Source organism: Camellia sinensis, chromosome 2, assembly GCF_055761805.1.
Source record: "Camellia sinensis isolate YWXY chromosome 2, ASM5576180v1, whole genome shotgun sequence".
Lineage (NCBI taxonomy): Eukaryota > Viridiplantae > Streptophyta > Magnoliopsida > Ericales > Theaceae > Camellia > Camellia sinensis.
This window is the reverse complement of record NC_138962.1, coordinates 32,887,968-32,909,607: the sequence shown is the minus strand read 5'-3', so window position 1 is coordinate 32,909,607 and position 21,640 is coordinate 32,887,968. Positions and strand designations below refer to the sequence as shown.

The 21,640-nt window shown below is 36.9% G+C and overlaps 2 protein-coding genes across 13 annotated transcripts in view; one reads left to right on the top strand and one right to left on the bottom strand.

Moving 5' to 3' along the window:
- LOC114257684 (polyadenylate-binding protein 2) overlaps window positions 1–2,431 on the top strand; it is a 43,621-nt gene extending 41,190 nt beyond the window's left edge. For 4 of the 11 annotated variants that reach the window (XM_082905613.1, XM_082905629.1, XM_082905623.1 and 1 more), the window contains exons 15-18: window positions 378–515; window positions 1,175–1,324; window positions 1,411–1,617; window positions 2,075–2,431. In XM_082905613.1, coding sequence (XP_082761739.1) covers window positions 378–515; window positions 1,175–1,324; window positions 1,411–1,617; window positions 2,075–2,086 — 507 coding nt within the window. In that variant the 3' untranslated portion in view covers window positions 2,087–2,431. Of the gene's footprint in view, window positions 1–377; window positions 516–1,171; window positions 1,325–1,410; window positions 1,618–2,074 lie in introns of all 11 variants that reach the window. The other 7 variants (XM_082905619.1, XM_082905617.1, XM_082905605.1 and 4 more) reach the window with 3 other exon arrangements.
- A 586-nt stretch (window positions 2,432–3,017) lies between these two features.
- LOC114257683 (putative E3 ubiquitin ligase SUD1) lies at window positions 3,018–21,608 on the bottom strand. Of its 2 annotated transcripts, none has more exons than XM_082905586.1 (9): window positions 21,090–21,608; window positions 17,939–18,631; window positions 7,054–7,821; window positions 6,751–6,962; window positions 6,279–6,641; window positions 5,716–5,876; window positions 5,465–5,628; window positions 5,225–5,371; window positions 3,018–3,941 (listed from the first exon to the last, which is right to left on the bottom strand). In XM_082905586.1, exons 1-9 carry the CDS (start codon window positions 21,408–21,410, stop codon window positions 3,432–3,434), a joined length of 3,339 nt encoding a protein of 1,112 aa, XP_082761712.1. In that variant the 5' UTR covers window positions 21,411–21,608; the 3' UTR covers window positions 3,018–3,431. The 2 variants fall into 2 exon arrangements, with proteins under 2 accessions (XP_082761712.1, XP_082761716.1); XM_082905590.1 differs by having other exon boundaries at window positions 5,716–5,873.
- Window positions 21,609–21,640: the final 32 nt, after the last annotated feature.

Here is a 21,640-nt window from a genome sequence, read left to right as displayed (position 1 = left end):
GCTCCAATTGTTTGAGTGTCATATTCACATTTGTTGTACATTGTCTGATGTCCTTTGAACGATAGATGCATCAATCAGGCTGACAAAGTTTAAACTCACATTATCAAATTCATCTGGTTTCTCTAGAATTTGTTTCACACTTACTTTTCCTTCCTTTTTCTTTCCCTTCAACGGGTTCCAAACACACCCATAACTGCCTTATGGTGCCTCCATTGCACTTTGCCACTTTGAGAAGAGTTAAACTTTAATTCATTTTCACTGGATGATGGTGCTTTTGTGAATCAATTATGTTTGAATTTGTTTCTCTGAGGGCTGCCATGGATGTGTATGTGTAGAAAATGGTTACATGAAAATGGAATTCTATTGCTTGTGTGCAGGCTCAATTTTCTCGAATGCATCCAGTTGCAGTGGCACCTTTAGTTTCTCCTTGTATGCCAATATGCCCCTCAGGTGGTTCTGGTCTTGGACAACAAATGTTCCGTGGACAAGCTCCGCCTGCTGTCACACCTCCCCAAGTAATCCTTTTTTCATGATTGCCATTCAGCCTATTCTGTTACATGTTTTTATCCTTGTGTAATTAAACGTCTATAATCCTGTCTTTGACAATTATTCTTTCTAAATTTCTGGTGAGTACTACTGGTTAGAAAGATTTCATATTCTTTCTTGTATCTTGGAGCTTTTTCAACAGCAACAAAGCTGAAATGCAAGCAATATGCTTGTTTCTTTCTATTTTTTTGTTGTTTTTGCGTACTCTGGTGAAAACTTTGTTTTCAAAATCTGCCTCGGCTTCTATTATGTAATTGCATTGAATGTAGAAACCATAATGTGATCATCTCCGTTCACTTTCTCTCATGGAACTTCAGATTTATACATGTGAATATCAATAGAGTTTCTTGAAGTCACCTATCAGGATAGTTTAATCAAGGATGCCTCAGTCGTTCCTTTTCAATTTAAGAGTGCATCCCTTCATGAAGATTAAATTTTTTGACACCTATCTGGAATTTTTAGATGTGTTATCTATACGCTTCTTCGTGAAGTTACAAGTTAAATCTTCTTTGCCTAGGCCTTGAAATGGCTGTAGGATGTAACCAGTGTTTTATAACCGTAACATGCTGGTAACATATTTTGTTTGCATGTGTATAAACTTTGCCAACCTGATTTTGGTTATCAGCAGCAACTTGTACCAGGAACGAGGCCTGGTCAACTTCCCATTCCGAATTTCTTTGTGCCACTGGTTCAGCAGGGTCAGCATCCTGGTGGCAGACATGCAGGTGGTGTTCCAGTGCAGCAGTGCCAACAGCCGGTTCCACTTATGCAGCAGCAGGTGTCACTTCGTCCTTTTGCTCCAAATTGTTTGAGTTTCATATTTGCTTTTGTTGTACATAGTCTGATGACTCGTTTGAACGATAGATGCTGCCAAGGGGGCAGATCTACCATTATCCCACAGGGCGTGGCCTGCCTGATGTTTCCATGTCAGGTGTTGCTCAAGGCATGCTTTCCATTCCTTACCATATTATTGGTGGGATGCCTTTGCGTGATGGGGGAATATCTCAACCAACTCCAATTGGGTCATTGGCTTCTGCCCTTTCAAATTTTTCTCCTGCAGACCAGAGGACAGTACTCATTTTACTTGTGTTTCTTTATATGTTATATATATATTTTTTTTAGTTCAGTTTTTTTTTTTTTTGGGGGGGGTGGGTGGTAGTACTCATAAAACTTTAATTTGTTTCAGTACCATGTTCTGGTCAAGGTTAATATTGTCTCACACAATCAAATTCATCTGGCTTCAGTGAACAGAATAACATATTCTGATGGCGTTATAATGTTATTGATTTAGTATTGTTTTATTTTAAGGCTGCATTCGAAATGCTATAATTAGTTAAGATAACATGTTACTGTGTTGCGTTTTATTATCATCTTACGGCAGAGGTTTTTCTCAAGCATTCTAATCCAATATGCCCATGATGATTCAAAATGCTAACTGTAGTTGTAATACATTTAAATACTATTGTTAGTACAATGACTATGTCCTAGCTTGATAACTGAGTTCTCTTTGTTGGGTGAACAACTGTAGATGCTGGGCTAAAATTTGTATCCACTTTGCGGAACAACTGGTGCCTGTGATGGAAACTGAAGGTAACTGGCTTTCTTCTGGAGATGGATCGGAAGTTTTTTGCATTTGCTGGAGTCACCAGAAGCAAGCTCTGAAAGCCGAAGGTTGTGGAGGCTGTCTTAAATGATTGCCTTGTTTCCTGATTAATCTGTAGTTTCAGCTGATTTTGAAATCAGTTTTAAATGTATGAATTCTAGAATGGTTTTAAGTGAGTTTCTCTTGTAGGGCAGAACCCTTTGTTTTTTTTGTCTTATTTGTTTAACAGAACACCCCTGTGTTTTTATGGTTACCTCTGGAAATTTGAACCTTTTGATTCAAGACATGATTGCAACTATGTGGCACTGATGATTTTTGGTTGTTGCTGTGTATTTTGTGTTGGTGTATATCATGGTTGTATTGACACAAGCACAATAGGAACTAGAATTGGCCCAAGAGTGGCATGGTTCACCCAGTTGTGCCTGCGATTGCCAGTAATTGGGTTATTCTAAGTTCCACGAAGTGCACTCGCAACTTTTCAGAACAGATCTTTATGTGTTCTTGGCTTGGAAGTAGTTCTAGATGCAGATGATAAGACCCGTCTTCGTGCATAAAGGCATAGCTTTGATTCCAGGTTGGACAGCAAAAAGCAATTTCCTTTTTAGGCATTTCATCTTAAAAAAAGAAAAAAAAAAAAATTTGTGGTCGGGAAGGTTATAACAGCCAAAGCCATTGGAATTTTTATTTTATTGCAGTGCTGCTTCTGAATTTGATATTGGGCTGCGGGTGACAACCCGTTCATGCTTCCTGCAAGTGGTCTTGGTACCAGCTCTTTGTACAACTCAATCTCAAAGTGGCTTAACTAAACCGGAAAACATCAATTGTGTTGTGTCCATACGTAAAAATGAGACATCATATGAGAGAAAAGTGACACAAGCTAACACCATTTTGCTAGTTAATTATTATTACAAATAAATAGGAAAGAAGAAAGATAATGTAATACAGCAAATGCCTTCAACCTACATCCCTACATCTTAAGATGAAGTACAAACCCTTTTTATCAAAAGACCAAAAAGAAATTCCAACAACACATTTAAAAATAAAAAATAAAAACTATGTAAAATATTATATTCACAACCTAAAGTACAACTAAATAATGAACACACACACACACACACACACACAAGAAAACAAAAACAAAAACAAAAACAAAAAAGAGAACAATTTCAGTGCACGAGATTATACACATTCCTAAAAAGGGGTACATTGGGTTAACAAATTGTCCATGCATTCTTTTGACACATCAAATGTGTCAAAAACTGACTACGATTATGTTTCTCAATCAGGCTTCCTGCCGATTTGCAGCACGTCTCAGCCTCAACCCTACATCAGCTTCATGATCGTACCTGATTAACCCAGTCCCCAGTGTATCAGAATCTTGTATTTCCACGGAATTCCCTGCCTCATTGTGCTTCTCCCTAACGTCCTCCCCAAAGTTATGAAGCCTACGACCAATCAAATAGCGGTCGTCGCGTATGGAGTTATGGAGGTTGGTGAACCAGACATGGAACCTCTGGGCACAAAAGCATATGAAGCTGAATCCAAGGCATCCCAACCAGGCAAACCGATAGACAGCTGAGTTAACTACTAATGGGTATCCAAATACTGGAAACACCCCTCTGGCCAAAACATAGGGCACGCACAATGCAGTAAGCAGCTTCACAATAATCGGCCACACAATCTCACGTAGCACCCAAAAGCCCTGCAGCCTTGAGAAACCATCTTCTCTCACCCTTTCAAACTTTATTCGCCAACTCTCATCAACTAGGGGCACCACATTTTCCAGCATAACCTGATTAAATATAAAACAAATGTCAGATACAGCTTAGTCACTTAAATGGGAGCATTATTCATCCATTACTGCATCTTCAACAAATTGATACCAACCAAATTCTAGATCTAGAACAAGAAAATATGTTGGAAAAAATTGAATTTCAAAAGCTAACAATATCCATGACTTGAATAGAATTGAGATAACCCATGACTTGTGCCACAACAGTGGTATACTATCCAACCCCCATAGTGGAGGCTGCAAGTTTAAGCCCCATGTGGGGCGTTGGAGGGTGATCCCCTTTCCCTTTCCCCTTAGATCTAGGCTAGAGTAGGTTCTACTGAGTGACCAAAAACAAATAATAAACAAATAAATAAAAAAAGAACAGAATTGAAATATAAACAACAAATGTCTAATCTCAGGTGTATATATGAAAGGGGTCATGCTATAATACACAAGGTGCAGAGCCGCATACTATAGGCAAGTTACGGTCCAAATTGGTGCTGATAAACCATTGTGGTGTTTAATTACAGACCATTGTGGTGGTGGGACAAACTAATTGTCAAATCCTTGTGGTGTTTGTTACATCCCAAAGTGGTGTTTATCATGACCTTATTGTGATGACTTCTTATTACAATCAGAGTGGTCTTTGGCTATGCCCCAAAGTGGGGTTGGGAACGACCCAAGATAAGCTATGATTGATGGCTCAAATTCATTTTTAAAGACTCAACATCTGAAAGTGGGGGTGCATATGGAATGCAACTCTTTTGGAGTGTGTACAGTAGAATTTCCCATACAATAGTGACATTTAGATATTAGAATTATCTGCCAATGGGGATTTTGCTCAGAACCCAAGACTTTCGAGGGAAAAATATGACTCAGTTGAAACAAATTGCAATACAAAAAGGGAAGACAAACATGTGGAAATTAAGGAACATGTCACTATAACATCTTAACAATAAATGAAACTTTATAAAGGAAAGAGAGAGAGAATATATGAGACTCAGATCTGTGGTAAGAGTAAAATGAGAGATGGGAAGAAAAAGAAGAAAAAAAAAAGGTAGCATTACAAAAAATCAGACATTCTGTGGCCATGTAATCATTCTGACTGGTGAATAATTGCAACAAACAATATTCCAAGCCATTTCAATATCATCCTGTAAAAATTAGGCCCTTTTGGAGGTAGTGTGTACTTGAGTATGTGTGCATGCACCTGTGTTATTTGCCTTGAGATCGAACGAGGTAGTGTGTGTATGTGTTTATTATATAAATGCATTCATGGAAGTCAGAAGTTAAACTCTCACCAGTCTAGTCCAGATCTTAAGAAAGATGAGTCCCAAAGCCCAGTCCTGATATAGGAGGAAAACTGGGCTCTCATCAACAGGCACTCGCATAGGCACAATTACCAGAAGTTCAAAAAGCAGTCCAATTAACACCGGGATGACGAAAATCTGGAACACAAACAACAGTGATGTAAGCGTCAAAAAGATTGGACAGCCAAAACCAACAAAAAAAAAAACAAAAACAGGATGGCTTTTTCTTACCCATATTGACAACAGTGCAGAACTCTTCATAACAATGCCACACCATTTCCAAATTTGTGCTAGCAGAACTGTAGCTCTTCTTGTTTTAATGTGCTCAATGGAATACCTGACTCCAGCTACAGCAGTCCAAATGACGTAGCTTCCAATGACAAAAGCATACAAGTCTGAAGGAAATAGCAGCAAACAGTCAATGTTCTAAATGTAAAAGCAAGAAAGTGTAGCTGAGAATCAATTCAAATCAATCGTATTACCATTACACGTGATGCCATGAGTTATTGGCAAAAGGGGGATGGCATTGAATAGTGCTCGTCCAAGTGAAATGGGTACAACTATTAAAGCAGAGTTAAAAATGAGTAGAGTCATCCAAGCCACCACCAACAACAGCACAATGCGAAGCACAAACCCGTACCTACTAAAAGTCAGAATAAAAAACTATTAGATCATAACCAAAAAAAAAAATCAGAAGAATTATGGTTAATTAAAAAAGAAAAACTTGGTCGGAGTCCAGATGGTTCATACTTTTAGTAATATAAATTGTCAAAAATATCACATTTAGAAACAAAAATATATATTTAAAAAAAATCATATTTATTCATCGATTATTTCACCCAACCCCCCAAATGTGGCCCCAGGAAAAATACAATACTTGTCCAAGCACCAATTGATTATGTGCTAACTGGCAAGTATTACTGACAAATTTGATACTCAATTGTAAATTTGAAATATAAAATCAACTTCGTTATCAACAGCAACAAATTCAGGGATCAAAATTACACGATGGACTAATGTCATAATAATTTGTCATACAACTTACTCTGAGTCAGATTGTTCATCACCATCATCCTCTTCAGCAAGATTAGTATTTGCAGTTGTATGCCTGCCTCTGTTCAAATCATCAGGGGCCACAAGTCCTCCCAAAGCCCGATCTTGTCCAGCTAGTTGTACAAGTAATCTATCCTGCCTTGCTGGCTCCCCATTTCCATTTTCCTGACCATTATTGTCCTCAGGTCTGGGCAGTAAGAAATCCGTCAAACCAAGCGACCAGCCAACTGCGGTAAACCAATAGCGAAGAAGGGACTTGATGGTTGTCCGCAACTTAAAATGCTCAATAGCAAATGGAATGCAGATTTGAAAAAGGAGCATATCAGCAGGGATTTCGGTAAATGGGTCAGATACACTGCAATGCACAGTAGTGAGTAATTAAGTGAAAACACAATGGTAATATGTCTAGCTTGAAAATGCAATAGAAAAAATAGATACTCCTAAAACATGGAGAGCAATCTTACGAAATATCAAGTGGGAAAATGGAGGGAGCCATTCGCATGGCAAGTTTAACTGGTAAAAATACCAGCATCACGATTAAACTCCCATAAACAGCAACAGACAACAGAACCCTACGAGCATGCTTGTGCACAGGATCATCAATCAGATCACGGAATGGGTTGTAGTTTGGATCGGCTGGATCTCGAAGAAAATAAAGAACCCCATTACGCAAAACCTATTCAAAACATGCAAGGATTAATTAAGACATAGAAGGATTGATATTTAGAAGATGAAATATGAAAAAAAGTAGCAGACAAAATTTATACCCCTCGAAGAAGACTGACGAAGATACTTATTTGTAGCATATACACAATCCCTACCACCCAATGAACCAATGAGCTTGCTAATGGAGAGACTGAGAAGAACTCTACTCTTTGAGAAATGGACTTCCCAAACATCCTTATGGTACAAATATCCAGCCACCATCCGCACATCAAAGGAAAGACACCTAGTTCAATGACCAGAAGGAATGCAACTTTAACCATAGTCATTAAATGTCTCATCGCTGCCACGAACTGCCTGAAGAGGGAGTGTATTGTCTCTGCGATTGAAGCTATACGATAAAACCTCCCCATAGTCAAAGGCTCACCTTTAGTATACCGAATCAATCCAACAATACCAAGGTAGACAAAAACTAGGGAGAATATAAACATGTAGCCAACAGCAAGAGTAGTAACATCAGAAAGCCGTGATGTTCCAGCAGATACCCCATTCACAATATCAGCTGAAAGTGGTGTGCTCAGATTATTTGATACTTCATGTGGCCCAGTAGCATTTGCTTTCAACATTTCTGTAACCTGGCCAAATACACTGTTTTCTTGGTTATCAGATGTCAGATTTGCAACAGCAGTTAATGCGTTCTTCAATGTGATATTGGCCAAGGAGAGGGCTGATTCTGTAAATGGCATCACTGTTGACAACACTGGACTAGCAGCAGAAGACAAAAGCCATGATACATGATGAAGTATAATCCGTCCCAATGAAAAGGGCACAAAGATTACAACACCAAGGAATATCATATTGCTTGCAAGAACCTACAAAAATAATAGCATAGCAGATCAATGTACCAACTCCCCAGTAAACAGAAAATAAACTTGCTAAATCAAGCCTGTGAACTTGGAAAAACCTAAAATGAGAAAGAAGAATAAAATACAGTCTTTGCACAAGCAAGTCCATGCAGAATACTAGTAATTAATCAAGCTGCAACAATGATGATTAAATTTAAGAATTAAGCAAACTAAAACTAAATAGAATAATATAAGAATAAGACACTAAATTCATAATAGCTGGCAGAAAAAACTCTTGAAAGAATGAATAGTTACAAATTAAATCAGTCTTTCCCTATTCTCTCCTCAACATGAAGTTAAATGAAAAGCTCATAAATGAATAAGCTCCACAAGAATTGGCAATGGGGTTGGCTAGACAAACTCTTTATCACCCTTATTGTTCATTGTAGTCATTGAGCCGCCAAGTCGGATGCTTGGGAGGACAGTGCAACTGGGTTCATGGAGGGTTTCAAGATTGATTCGGCAAAGGGTTTCTAGGTGGTGATCTCTCATCTTTTATATTTTGTAGGGTAGATCTGGAACAATTGGGCTACCTTCAATGTGTTCTTTTGTGTTGAGACAGTTTCAGGCTTGATAATGAACTTGGTGAAATAAAAATTGATCCTGATAGAAGTTCCAAACATTAGCAAGTTGCTAACTATTCTTGGATGTAAAACATTTACTTTGCTAGTCACTTATTTTGGCTTACCTTTGAGATTTATTTCAAATCTAAAGTTGCATGGGATATGGTTGTGGACTAAGAAACACGAACACTTCTACGGAGGAAGTGTGTCGTGTCCGACACCGGCACTCTTCAAACACTCCTAAATGCATGTTTGACACTTTTTAAACGTGTCTTAATTAAATAATCAAATTGATAATGTTGGATGCTTTATCAACACTAAGGACACTTCGGCGACACTTGTTGAACCATCCGAACATGTCCTATGTGATAAATACATTCATAATAACAATATTCTACATTTTTCAAAACACAACTTATGCGCTGTAAACACGTTTCAAAACATTTATAAGATGTGTTACAATATTCTATAATTGTTTTGCATTGAAATATATAGAATTTTAATGTAATTAGTGATATGTTACATATTTTTCATTATCTTTGAATAAATTATTCATATATATGACATATAATAAACTTGTAAAAATATAAAATTTAACGTGTCCTCAGTATTTCATATCCTACATTTTTTTAAAATCACCGTGTCACAAGTCCGTATCATGTCGCGTGTTCATGTCTATGCTATACTTAGGTTATGGAGCAATTCTAGAAGAGGTAAACATGATGGAAAAGGTTGTACCTATCTAAGGGTTGATCGGCTTTTACTATTATTAAGAGTAAGTTGTCAAGCTTTTTGACCTATTTCATGTCTTTGTACACTTCCATTTTTGTGGCAAAGAGCTTGAGAAGATGAATATGTTACACGGACTCTTCTAAATAAATCAAATATCCGAGTCAGACATCCGACACTTGGACAAAGGTATGGAATGTGTCGGATGCTTCTTATATAATTGTATATGACACTATTATTATGTGTATATATTATTTTATAATTGCTATAAATGTCTTTTTGACACTGTAAGTTACATATAGTATCATTTATCTCACATATTTGATTTAAAATATAAAAATATGACATTTTCTTACTAAGTCCACATACCCTTAAATTTATAGTTTGATGAATCCGATCTCTAGATACATACCTGCACCCGACACCCATACCCAAGTCCATGTAACATAGGTGTGGGGTGGAGTAAAAGAAAGAACTTAAATACCACCTTGTTTGATTGGGTGTGAGCCCTGTTAAGAGAAAGGGGGTAGGGTGTTATGAGTTAGGTATCAACATATTGGGCAAGTGTCATTTGAGGTTTACTTGTAAGAGGGATAAATTTGGGAAGAGGGTGATGTCATCCAATAAGAATGCTCTTGGGAAAATCGGAGTTCGTTGGAAGGTCTATATCTCATAGACAAGGGCTTTGGAAAGACAGCCATGGCTTTGAAAACCGGACCGGACCTGCCGGTTCGACCGGTTGAACTGTCGCCCGGTCAGGGTTCCAGTCTGGATATACCCTCTAAACCGTTCAAAGCTAAAAATTGGCCTATTTAGATAGAGCTGGGAAAACCGACGGTTGAACCGGCGAACCAATCGACCCGGGGACAGTTCGCCGGGTCGTTGAATTGATTTTTTTTTTTATTTATTTCTTTTAACTTTTTTTATTATTCTTTCTTTCTTTTCTTTCTTTCTTATTATATATATATATATATATATATATATATATAAGAATATAAGAAAATTTTAATTGGAAACTCTCTTTTAAGAGTCTCCTCTTGTGAGGAATCCCATTAAGAACTTGAAATTATTGTAAAAGTCTCTACCTCTCTATAAGAAAAAAAATTCTTCCAAAAAAACTCTAGAAATCCATGTGGGATTCAATCGAATGTATTGGAGGAAGACTTGAAATTTTGATATCCCTCCAAAATTTTTATTCTTTCAATCAAATTATTTGAATTAAAGTCATATGGAGGGAATATTGAATATTTGATTTCCTCTACCAAAATTAAAATTAATAATATTTTAAAATGTATTATTATATTTTTTAGTAAAAAAAATATTACAAGAAATATTTAAGATAATTTAATATTTATAATTATTTAATTTATAATTTTATTACTTATATTTTTATTTAAATATAATTTTAATATATTTATTACATCACGGTTTGATTCCGATTCAACCCAACATTTGAACCGGTGACCCGTACACTCGATCCCTTTTCCAATTTGCTCACTGGTCCGGTTTTTAAAACTTTGAAGGCATCCATTAGATTTGAAATGACTTCTCCAAATTCACAAGCTTCACGGTGCAAGTGTTTTGAAGCTAGAGTTTTGAGGAGGATCTTTCCTTCTTTCTTTCTTGTTTCCATACACACAATGTTCAATGGTGGATTATGTCTTGGGAGCTAGTAGTTTGTTATGAGACGTTGGAGTAAGAAAGAACATACAAAGACTGGGAAATGCAGTAGTACCTCCTCAAGTTCCTTTATGGGTGTAACATAATGGCAGAAATGCACAATTCATTGTCGCGGGTTTGTTTGTAAGAAAGGAAGGTTCGAGGTGAAATCCTTTAATGGGGCTTTGTTAGGGAATAAGTGAAGTTTTCATGGAAAGAATTTGGATTGATAGAGCTCCATCCAATGGTTTTTTTTTTTTTGGAATGCCCCACACGAGAAAATCCCTATCCATCATAAGGTGACCAAGGATTTTTTAAGTTTTTTTGGCCAAAAAAGTAGACATAATGCGTTCTTATTAGTTTTGTTGTGTTTGATGTGGTTCCTATGGTGGGAGTGCAAAACAACTTTCAAGGCATAAGAGTCTTTGTAAAGGCTTAAAAGTATTACTTTTTGTTTTATTTATTTGTGTTGACTTTTAAGGAAGGTTATGCCTAATCTTGATCAAATTGTTGATTTTGTCGATTCTCGCACTCGTGAGAATCTTTGGGCCGTTTATGCTTTAGCCTCTTTTTTTATGCTTTTAATAAAATTTACCTCAAAATCTTTAAATAATTTCAATGCTTTAAATCAAATAAGTTTAATTGTTAAGCTTTTTTTTTCAGTATTCAATAGCTTGAAATTATGTTTGTATTTATATCCGTATCAACAATCATGCATGTTGAGCACCAAATTACTAATTAAAGTTTTTGCACATTATTACTCTTTTGTTAGCTTATGGGGCAAACATTTAGTGTCATGTTCACAATAGCCACTACAAGACAATTCCTAGCTCTAACTCTGCATAAGATGATATAATAAAAGATATAAGGATACTGACCCTCAATGCAAGATTCGCAAACTACTAAATACACTGATTAATTTCAGACCTACCAGTGCAGCATATAAATCATAATATTAATAGTGCAACTCATCGAAATTAACAAAAAAAAGCCTAGACATTAGATGAATGCTAGCCCATGTCAGATAAAGTTCCAAGTTTATATGGAATGATTCGAGTGAAGTGAAGAAGTAACACGTACATGGTGCTGGGGGGATCAGAAAGAAAGACGTTGGATTTCAGAGTTTTTATTTAGTTGTGATTTTTAATTTAATTTAGATTTAGAATTTTAATAAATTTTATTTCTTTATTAGTACTTTCCAATTCCTTGGATTCTTATTTTTGGATTTCTTAATTAGGTAGTGCTTATGCCTATAATATATATATATATATATAAGGCACTATGTAACAGCTTTAAATGCTTAAGACTTTGATGAAAATTAATTATTAAATATTGAGAATTGAGAAATTATTTGATTGGGATTGGGATCCTCCACTTAATCTTCTTCTTGGTTATTCTTCATTTTTGTTCTTGGTCCTACATCAATTTTATAATCAGAGCTAAAACAGATCCAATAATCTGGTTCGATCAGCTTTGTTGCCCTCTTGATATGGCCTCGTTGTTTCAAACCATCACCACTATCATCCCAATCAAAGCGGCTTTGACGATTTGATCCTGTTGGCACATAAATTTTAAACCAAATTTATGTTTAAATTTCAAATACAGTCAATGACACACATAGAGCCTACAATAAAATTGTTGTACGCAATCACTTCCCAAAATGATTAATTTGCTCCGTTGAAGTGTATAAATAAAACGTCGTATCTTAACGACGTTATTCAAGATGCTCAAATGACACGTGGAGCCTACGAAAGATGACACCTGTAGAGCCTACAGCAAAGACACCACACAGGATGAAACCCCAAAGATCAATTCGGTTAATCAGATATACGATTAATCAGATAGCGCTATTATTCAAAATTTAAATGGCGTTATCATTCAATTTGAAATTCAAATATCATTCAATTTGAAATTCAAAATGAAGATGAAGCGTTCCTATCACCTGATGGCCCTCCATAAATATAAGGACCATCACACAAGACCGGGGGATCGAAAAATCAAAGAGGGAAAAGATCAGAGAGAGAGAGAAAGAAATTGAGAGCTAAAGAAGTCGTTACAAAAAAAAGAAGAAGAGAAGCCTAGAGAACTGAAGAGCCTACGCTAATGGCGATGAATAGGTAAAGGGTTCCAAACCCAAACTGTATTTTGTATTCGAGGGTTCAAAACTCATAACAATCTCAATAAAATATTTCTTTTTTTTTAATTTGTCATTTGTTGTTTATTTTGTTCTTCATTAATCGGAGGTTTCATTTGTATAAAATGTGTAATTAACGATCTGAAATACAGATCGGAAATAAGAACCTGCTATTCAAATAATCAACACTGTTTAGTCCAAAAACTAAACAGTGGACATTTGTAACATAAATTTTGAAATGTGTTTAAACACTTCATGTTTTAAAATTTGTGTCTACAGATCCCAAAAAAAACTTATGCTGCCTTGTTGTTTCAAGACATTGCCGTCGCTCTTCTTTCACACTTAAATTCCATAGAATTTGTCACGATGAAATTGAAAGATTTTGCTAAACAATTTTGGAAAGAAATTAAGTGAAGTTGACAATGTGTAGATAGGCCATGTATCACCTTATGGGATGAAATGAGATAAATCTTGAAAAGAAAATATGTGCCTCATTCTTGCAGATATTAATTTTATTGTCAATGGTGTGACCTTGGGCAACAAAACTAACAATTTTATTGTCACGGATGTGGGGACTGGTGGCAGTGGGTGGCTGAAGGTGGCCACCAAAATTGGTTGATCGGAGTGTCGCCAAAGGTCACAGCATGGCTGGGGGGCAGTCGAAAGGTAGCCAAAGATCACGGTAGTGATCGGCCGATTGCCGAAGAGTCACCGAAATGTGGCCGGAGCTTGCCAGCAACTGCTGGTGGTAGTGGTGGCTGATGACGGTGGCTGGAAGCAGTGAGGGAGAGATGGTGAAAACTAGTTTTCAAAACAAATGAAAACACTTTCCTTTCATTTCCAAAAATTTTGAAATCAATTTCATTTTTTTGAAAACGAAAACAATACCAAACAAGTTTTCCTTTTCAGTTTCCAAAAAAATGAAAGCAAAACAGAAAACAAGAAACGGAAGCATTTAGAAAAAACCCTACTAGTGTCTCTGAATAATATTGAAACTTGGATTATTCTTAAACAATTTCTACTTGGATTGAAACCTGAAATCTATAGTGAAATGCATATGAAGATGCATTAGAGGTTGAACATTATCTTGCTAGAAAAACTCATCATTTTAAGTTAGTTTCTAGTAGGGTGTCACACTCAATCATGATCGCACATTCCCATTAGCCCATTTGTGATACATCCCTGAGCTTGCAGTTTCATGGATAGAGAAAAAAGGTTAAAGCATTGCTAAAGGAACAAACTAATGAAGTTGTCACCATGCATGATGTTGACCTAATCATTGAATCTATTGCAAATAAGAATCCTCTTGGGACAGAAATATCCTCTATTCCCAAGTTAGTTGATCTTGTCTATTTTCTTATGATGAGAGCTCCCTTGATTCTAATGTTGATCATTCCCCTCAACAATCAACTGATTCTTTTTCCTTGCCTGATAATGGGAGTTTACTTGAGATTATTATTAATCATGCATCTTATAAGTCTATTACTCATGTGTCTTTGCTTAATTTTAACAGTTCTTTGAGGATGTTCAAGCCTGTTTTTACAATCATGGCATAAGTGTCACATTTGCATCGAGTATCTTCTTCCAAGTATTTCAAATTGACATCTAATGGACATAAAATTCTTGAATCTTTAAATTTAAATATTGATCCAATACTTCACATGGAATATATGACATCAAGGCAGCTCAGAGCCTCCTATGTGTTTGTTGGAATTCTATAGGAGTCGATTTTTTTCTACTACGGGTTTGCAGTCGAGACCTTGTTCTCTTTCATGGAGATTTTTCTCATCTTGTTGTTGAACAGTACAAAACACCGCACCGCGCAATTTGGGAGGGTTGGCACTGCGGGTTGGGCGAGTGGAAGAAGTTTTGGAGGAGGGTCAGTTTAAAATTTTCAACCCACCTATTTAACCAAACCTACCAGCCATAATTTATTTAAATAACAAAATCAAAATAATATGTATGACACAAATGTACACTCGCACACACCCAATCCCAATCAAATCTCAAGTAAAACCCTATCTAATCTCATCTCTATCAAAAACATCACCAGCAAGAGCAGGAGGCAGAAGCTGAACCTCTCCCTCTCCCTCTCTCACCCCTTCTCAATTCTCAATTCATCATCGCCACTGACTTCCCCCATCTTCCATCGTCGTTGCCGCCTTTCATCGTTCCCATAGCCATTGACTTCTATTGTCGCTGCCATCTGTCGTTTTACCTCTCTCGGCTCTTCATCTGCCAGTGTTCCAAGGTTTTTCCTTTTACACTGTGAACAGGATGTGCTCATGTAGTTCTGTTGTTTTTTATTGGAAACCATATGGACCAAAGATAGATATTTGATTTAGAAAATGCAGTTTGTTTTCCCTGTTCACCTCTTACAACAATTAAAATAAATAATCATCCAATTCAATGTACACATTGATCTTGGTAAAGACTATGCCTTTCACTTCCTTAATATTCATGTTTCATCTATTGGCCTGTGTAAAAAGTTGTTTCCAAGTTTTTGTTACAACCACCTTCCATTTCAGCCCTTTTTAATATTTCCCAAATGAAAGGTTTTGTAGCCAATATATGTCACCTGCCAACCCACCCGATCGACCAAGTCGAAATTGCCGAGATTTTTTTAACCAAACCACAGGTTTTTATGCTAGCAAGTCAGTTGCAGATGGCAAATTAGCCAATCTACCATCTGCGGTTCGGTTAAGTTTTCATCCTTAAACCGTAGTGAACCGCTCCATGTACATGGAAGCATTTCATCGATCACATGCAATATGGGTTGAACTAATTCACCAGCACGAGCCTCATCTCATGGAGTACTTATATCTTCACAACTCTCCTGATGAGAGTTTCTTTTAGCCGGGGAGAAAGAATTTTAATAGATTTGATTTCTTTATTAGTAGTTTCCAATTCCTCTGTTTCCTATTGTTTGCATTCTAATTAGGTAGTGTTTATCCCCACACTTAGGCTAGGCATAAAACCCAACTGATCGTGGTGCCTTGAAGGCCTACCACGTGGGGGTGTGATAACAATGGCATGGCATCCGTGGGCTCGTCTAATTAGGTAATGTTTATGCCCACGCTTAGGCTAGGCATACAACCCACCATAGCATGGTGCCTTGTGTGGGTGTGATAACAATGACATGGCATCCGTGGACTGGTCAAGTTAGGTAATATTTATGCCCATGCTTAGACTAGGCATATAACCCACCTAATTGTGGTGCCTTGAAGGCTTGCCATGTGGGGGTGTGATAGCAATGACATGGCATTCGCGGGCTCACCACATGCGGGCATGGTACAAGTACCCACATTCTTCACTTCTTGTTTTGGGTCCTACATAACTTGGTTTAAAATATCAATCATTACGCAATAGTAGTTTGGATGTCCCAATTTGGGTACAAGTTATTTATCAGAACAAAAAACAAACCAAACCAAACTAAGCATTATCAACATGAAAAATAAATCACTGATATGATTCCATATTGGCCGATATGGTTATTATTTAACCAATATGAGCAAAGCAACCTATATCTGCATATAGCACATAGACTCGATCTAGGTCACATTTTAGATGAAATTCTCCACCTTTTTAACCTTAAAAACATCAAATTTATTATTAATTTACAAAAATATGTTTTTAGGTGCCACAATGCCGAGTACAAAGCATTCAAATTGTAATAAATAAGGTCAAAGCATGCTTATCAACTATGTTACACGGACTAGGGTGCAGGTATCGGGTACTGGTCCGTATCTGGGGGTCGGACACTTCAAAATTAAAAATTAAGGATACATGGATATGAATCCAAATGTGGATACGGGTACGGGGATACGTTAAATAGTTATTTTAAAAATATATTTATTATATAAAAATGAATTAAATAGTTATTTTTTAAATATATTTATTATATAAAAATGAGTTAAATAGTTATTTTTTAAATATATTTATTATATGAAGATGAGTAAAAAAAAGTTGACCTAATAATTTTTTTTTATAAATAAAATCAAACATATGGATAAGTCATATAATAACATATGTTATTATTGAATAGAGTTTCTTAACAGACCCAAATATTTTATTTATTTATTTGGATCCAACCCATTAAGATTTATTATGATACAAACCAGCCAATAGGTGTAAATTTTTTCTTTATTTTTTTGGATCCAGCCCATTATAGTTTATAATATTAATTATTATGATACAAATCAGTGCCCAAACTTTTTTTTTATTTATTGGGGTCCAACACATTAAGATTTATAATATTAACTAGCCAATAGCCCAAGCCTTTTATTTATTTACTAGGTCCAGCCCCAAGCCTTTTATTTATTTATTAGGTCCAGCCCACAAACCTTTTATTTATTTATTAGGTCTAGCCATTAGGGTTTGAAACAAACAGCAGCAGCTTTGACATGTCTATCTCACACGCAGAGCAACAACACGATGGGCTTGTCTCCTCTTCGCTTCTCTCTCACATGCACAGCAACACAATGGGTCTATCTCTTCTCTTCTCTCTCACACACACAACACGATCGAGGGAGAGAAGGAGGTCGTGATAGAGAGAGAGAAGGAGATCGAGACAAAGAAGAAGATCGAAAGACACGATCAAGATCTTGAATCCATACATCAATGTAAGTATCTCAACCTTCTTCTTCCTTTTTGATTAGCCGTGTCCGAGAGAGAACAGACGAATCCGACACAGATCCCACACCCGCACCTGTGTCGTGTCGTGTCAACAACGGTACTTCGCCCCAAAGTGCCGAGTCCATGTAACATAGCTCATCAATGAGGGTGTTTTTTTTGGGCATTTGATAGTGAATGGAAAAAAAGTTTAGTTACCGACACCCGTCACACAATGACTGGACCATTATGCAGCCTATACTGCAATTCAAAACCATGAACCCAGGACATGGAAAACATGAAAATTGGAAAGTAATAGATGAGAAAACAAAGAACAACAATTAGTAATTATGACAACAAAAATGAAGAACAAATATGATAGACTTACAGTGAATGCATTTTCCACCAAATGAAAAACAGGCCCCTGCATTCCAACTAACTCATCAAAGGGTACATCCTCTGCACCATCAGCGTCATCCAAACCATCAAACATTTGTTCAACTTGAGCCTCAAGACGAGCTGCCTGAATCTCCCACCGAGCAGCAACATTTTCAGCATTCCTTCTGATTATTTGACCAGCTCCAGCAATTCCTTGTACTCCACCAGCATCCTCTCCATTTCCATCCCTGGCAAAATTCCTGTTAGCTTGTCCAGGTGGTCGTCTAGCAGCACGAGCACCATTTCTGTCTGCTTCATCTTCTCTGTCAGCATCCTGCCCTCCAATTTCTCGTAAATGCCTAAAGTAATCTCTCAAAGAAGTGGCACCAAGAAAAATAAACACAATGCTTGCTGAAAGTAGAAACCCATGCAGACAATCAGTTAGAATAATTGTCGTAGATATATGACTCAAGAAAAGTCTTTGGGCTTCAACAAAACTCCTCACGAATGCCAATCGCCATATCCAAAATGTAATGAAGGGTATAATAAGGAGCCAGACAGAAAGTACAAAACTAAGGCGCAAAAAGAATTGCAGAACATGGCATGCTTTCATAGCCATCCCCACTACAAATTCCTGAAAAGGAAGCCTCGTTGGAGCATTATCAGCATAAACAGGGGAGAATGAAAATGCATGCTTGCAGACCTGAAATTGAATCAAGTGAATTTAATGAGAAACACCAACCACTCGAATAGTAAGCATCTTAAAGTACACACAAGAGGGAAAAAAGTAATTGTCTATAGATGATAGAATGCAACTCAACATAGAAACAAATGAATTGCCCGTAGTAGGATAGCATTTATAATTATGTAGTCCCACCATTCAACTTGCAATGCCAAAGCCAGACAATACAATAGGTAGATATTCCACAAATGGTATTATATGCATTCAATATCAACCTAATTAGCATAACACAGATCTAATACAGCAATGGAAAACCTACGACAATTAATTTAAGTGTTCCTGGCTATAAAGCACGGGCACGGACACGGACACGGACACGGGACACGGAAATTTCTAAAAAATGGGGACACGGACACGGCAGGGGACACGTCAAATTTTTTAATTTTTTTTATAAATATTTTTATTTTAATACATATTAATTATTTTATTTATTTATTATATTTTTTAAATAATGTGTTCCAATTAATTTTTTTATTTTATTTTACATACATGTGTTTATTTTTTTTATTTATTAATATGTATAAGTATATATTATCTTATAATATGTTATATAATAACTATTATATAATAGTTATAATATATAATAATAATATTTATTATATAATATATATATATATATATATGAATATAAAATAATAATAGTTATTATATGATAGTTATATATATTATATATGATGAATCAAAAGATGAGAAGATAAAGATGGGAGAGAACCGCGGGAGAGGGAGAGGGAGAGGGAGACAGAAGCGAGAGAGAGGGAGAGGATCGCGATCGCGAGGGAGAGAAAAAAGGCGAGCAAGAGAGAGCTCTGAGACGGCAAAGGGGCGAGAGGGAGAGAGAGAGAGATCTGAGAAGGCAAAGGCGAGAGATAGAGCTCGTTGAAGTCGAATGGGGCTCTGGATCGTCGAAGTCAAAGGGCTATGGATCGTAGCTGACCAGGTTTGCACTCATTTTCCCTTTCATTTTACTCTTCTCGCTGTGTCGCTGTGTCCATGGCGTGTCCAGATTTGGATACGCATGTCCCCGCAGTGTCTCTTACATATCCCCTGTAAAACAATAAATTAAATGAAGGGGACACGCCAGATGCCGTGTCCCGTACGTGTCTCCGGCGTGTCCCCGTATCCGACACCCCCACGGCTTCCATTTTGGCGTGTCCATGCTTCATAGGTTCCTGGTATTATGAAGAAAACTCAATACAGGTCTACTGTCCAATCTTACAGGAGACACTAGAAAAGTTCATTAATGTAAACCTTCAAATCCACAATACCTTCACTCTAGATCTTTTAGCCAGAATTCTTAATGAATTATAAGGTATTATGACACAGTTGAATGAACATCAGTTGAATATCACATACATTTGCTATTTTGACACACATGGGACAATATATATATACATTGCCTCCGCCTACAGAAATTAAAATTTTTCAACAGCTTCTATGCCAGCTTGAAAGGTGTAGTTCTTGAAAAACATCATTTCAATTCCAACAAGAGAAACTTGATATAAAGCATAACCACACCCTCACAAATATGATCTTATGCCATTCTAAACTTAAAATGATCCATGCATCACCCAATTGCTTGATAACAGTTTCTAGTGCAAGACACTTTTAACGAAATTGTTTTAGTAAAGAAAATAGCTCCGCGTACTGTGTTCTTAAACTGGTTTATTTTTAACTTGCAATCAAATCCGACTCATTCACATATAAACAATGGGATTCCAAAATCAAGAGTCCTCACTTTGTAAGTATATCTTAAAACCCATCAACTCATTTCACTTCTATATGTTTTATTTGGTGCAGAACATCTCCACGTTAACTTTTTCATAATAATATACATATTTCCTAAGCAACTTCGACTGCAAAGAACTGCAAAGCTATCTTACCAGTATGGACCCTTTATGTAAGATTGTTCCTTTAACAAAAAGAGGCAGGAAGACAGAAAAAGAAATCAAGAAATAATGAAATAAAGAAATAAAGAAAACTGCTTTCTTTCAATTATATAGTTTAACTATTTCTTGTTATAGCATCTTATTGTCCTTCCTCTCGATATTGCAGAGAACTAAACCCCTCAAACTTTACATGCAAAAAAAGCTATATTCACCTGGCAGCCATCGTAAAATGATGCCTCAAAATTTGGGTACCAGCATTGATTCGGATAAATTCAGTTCATAAACACACTAACATATTCAAATCCCATGACAAAAAACCTTAAACCCTATTCAACAGCAATTCGGATAATTTATCAACATTTCTTGCAAACAAGACATTGTTTCAACATCAACTCAAACAGCAAAACAAAATCATGACAAAAACGCACAAAAGCACCCAATTGACACATCAAAGCAACATTTCAATTACAAAACACATCAAATCTAATCAATGGCAGAGATAGAAAGAAAGAGGGAAAGATAAAAAAGAGGACCTCGCATTGGCGAGCGTTGCTGTGATTAAGCCACTGAAGGAGACAATCTTGGTGAACAAACTTGATGCTCCCACTGCAAGCGCACGGGTACCGGAGAGGATTCTCGTTGTCACCGGGATTCCGGCAGATCCGACAAACGTCCTCCTCTTCGTCGTCGTCGTCGAACTTGCTGGGAGCTTTGTCGCTATACTCCTTCTCAGGCGAACCAGAAGGCGACGAGGAGGAGGAAGAAGAAGAAGAGGAGGGGTCGACGCATGCGGTGGTGATATCGTCCCCATCGCCGGCGACTTGCGACGCCGGCATCGCCGGTGAGATCTCCATTTGATATGATTCGATATTAGGGCTCCGGCGAGTTTCTCTGTCTTCTTCTTCTCCTTCTCCTCCTTTCTCTCCAGAATCTAGACGGCTGGTCGTGTATGGAGACCAAGAGGATTACGCTGCAACGGTGGAGGCTTGGAGATCTATCTCCAAGGGAGAGATAATTTTATAATGATGGAGTTATTTCTTTATTTTTTTATTGTTTTTTAAGTATGAGATTAATGTGGGGTTAT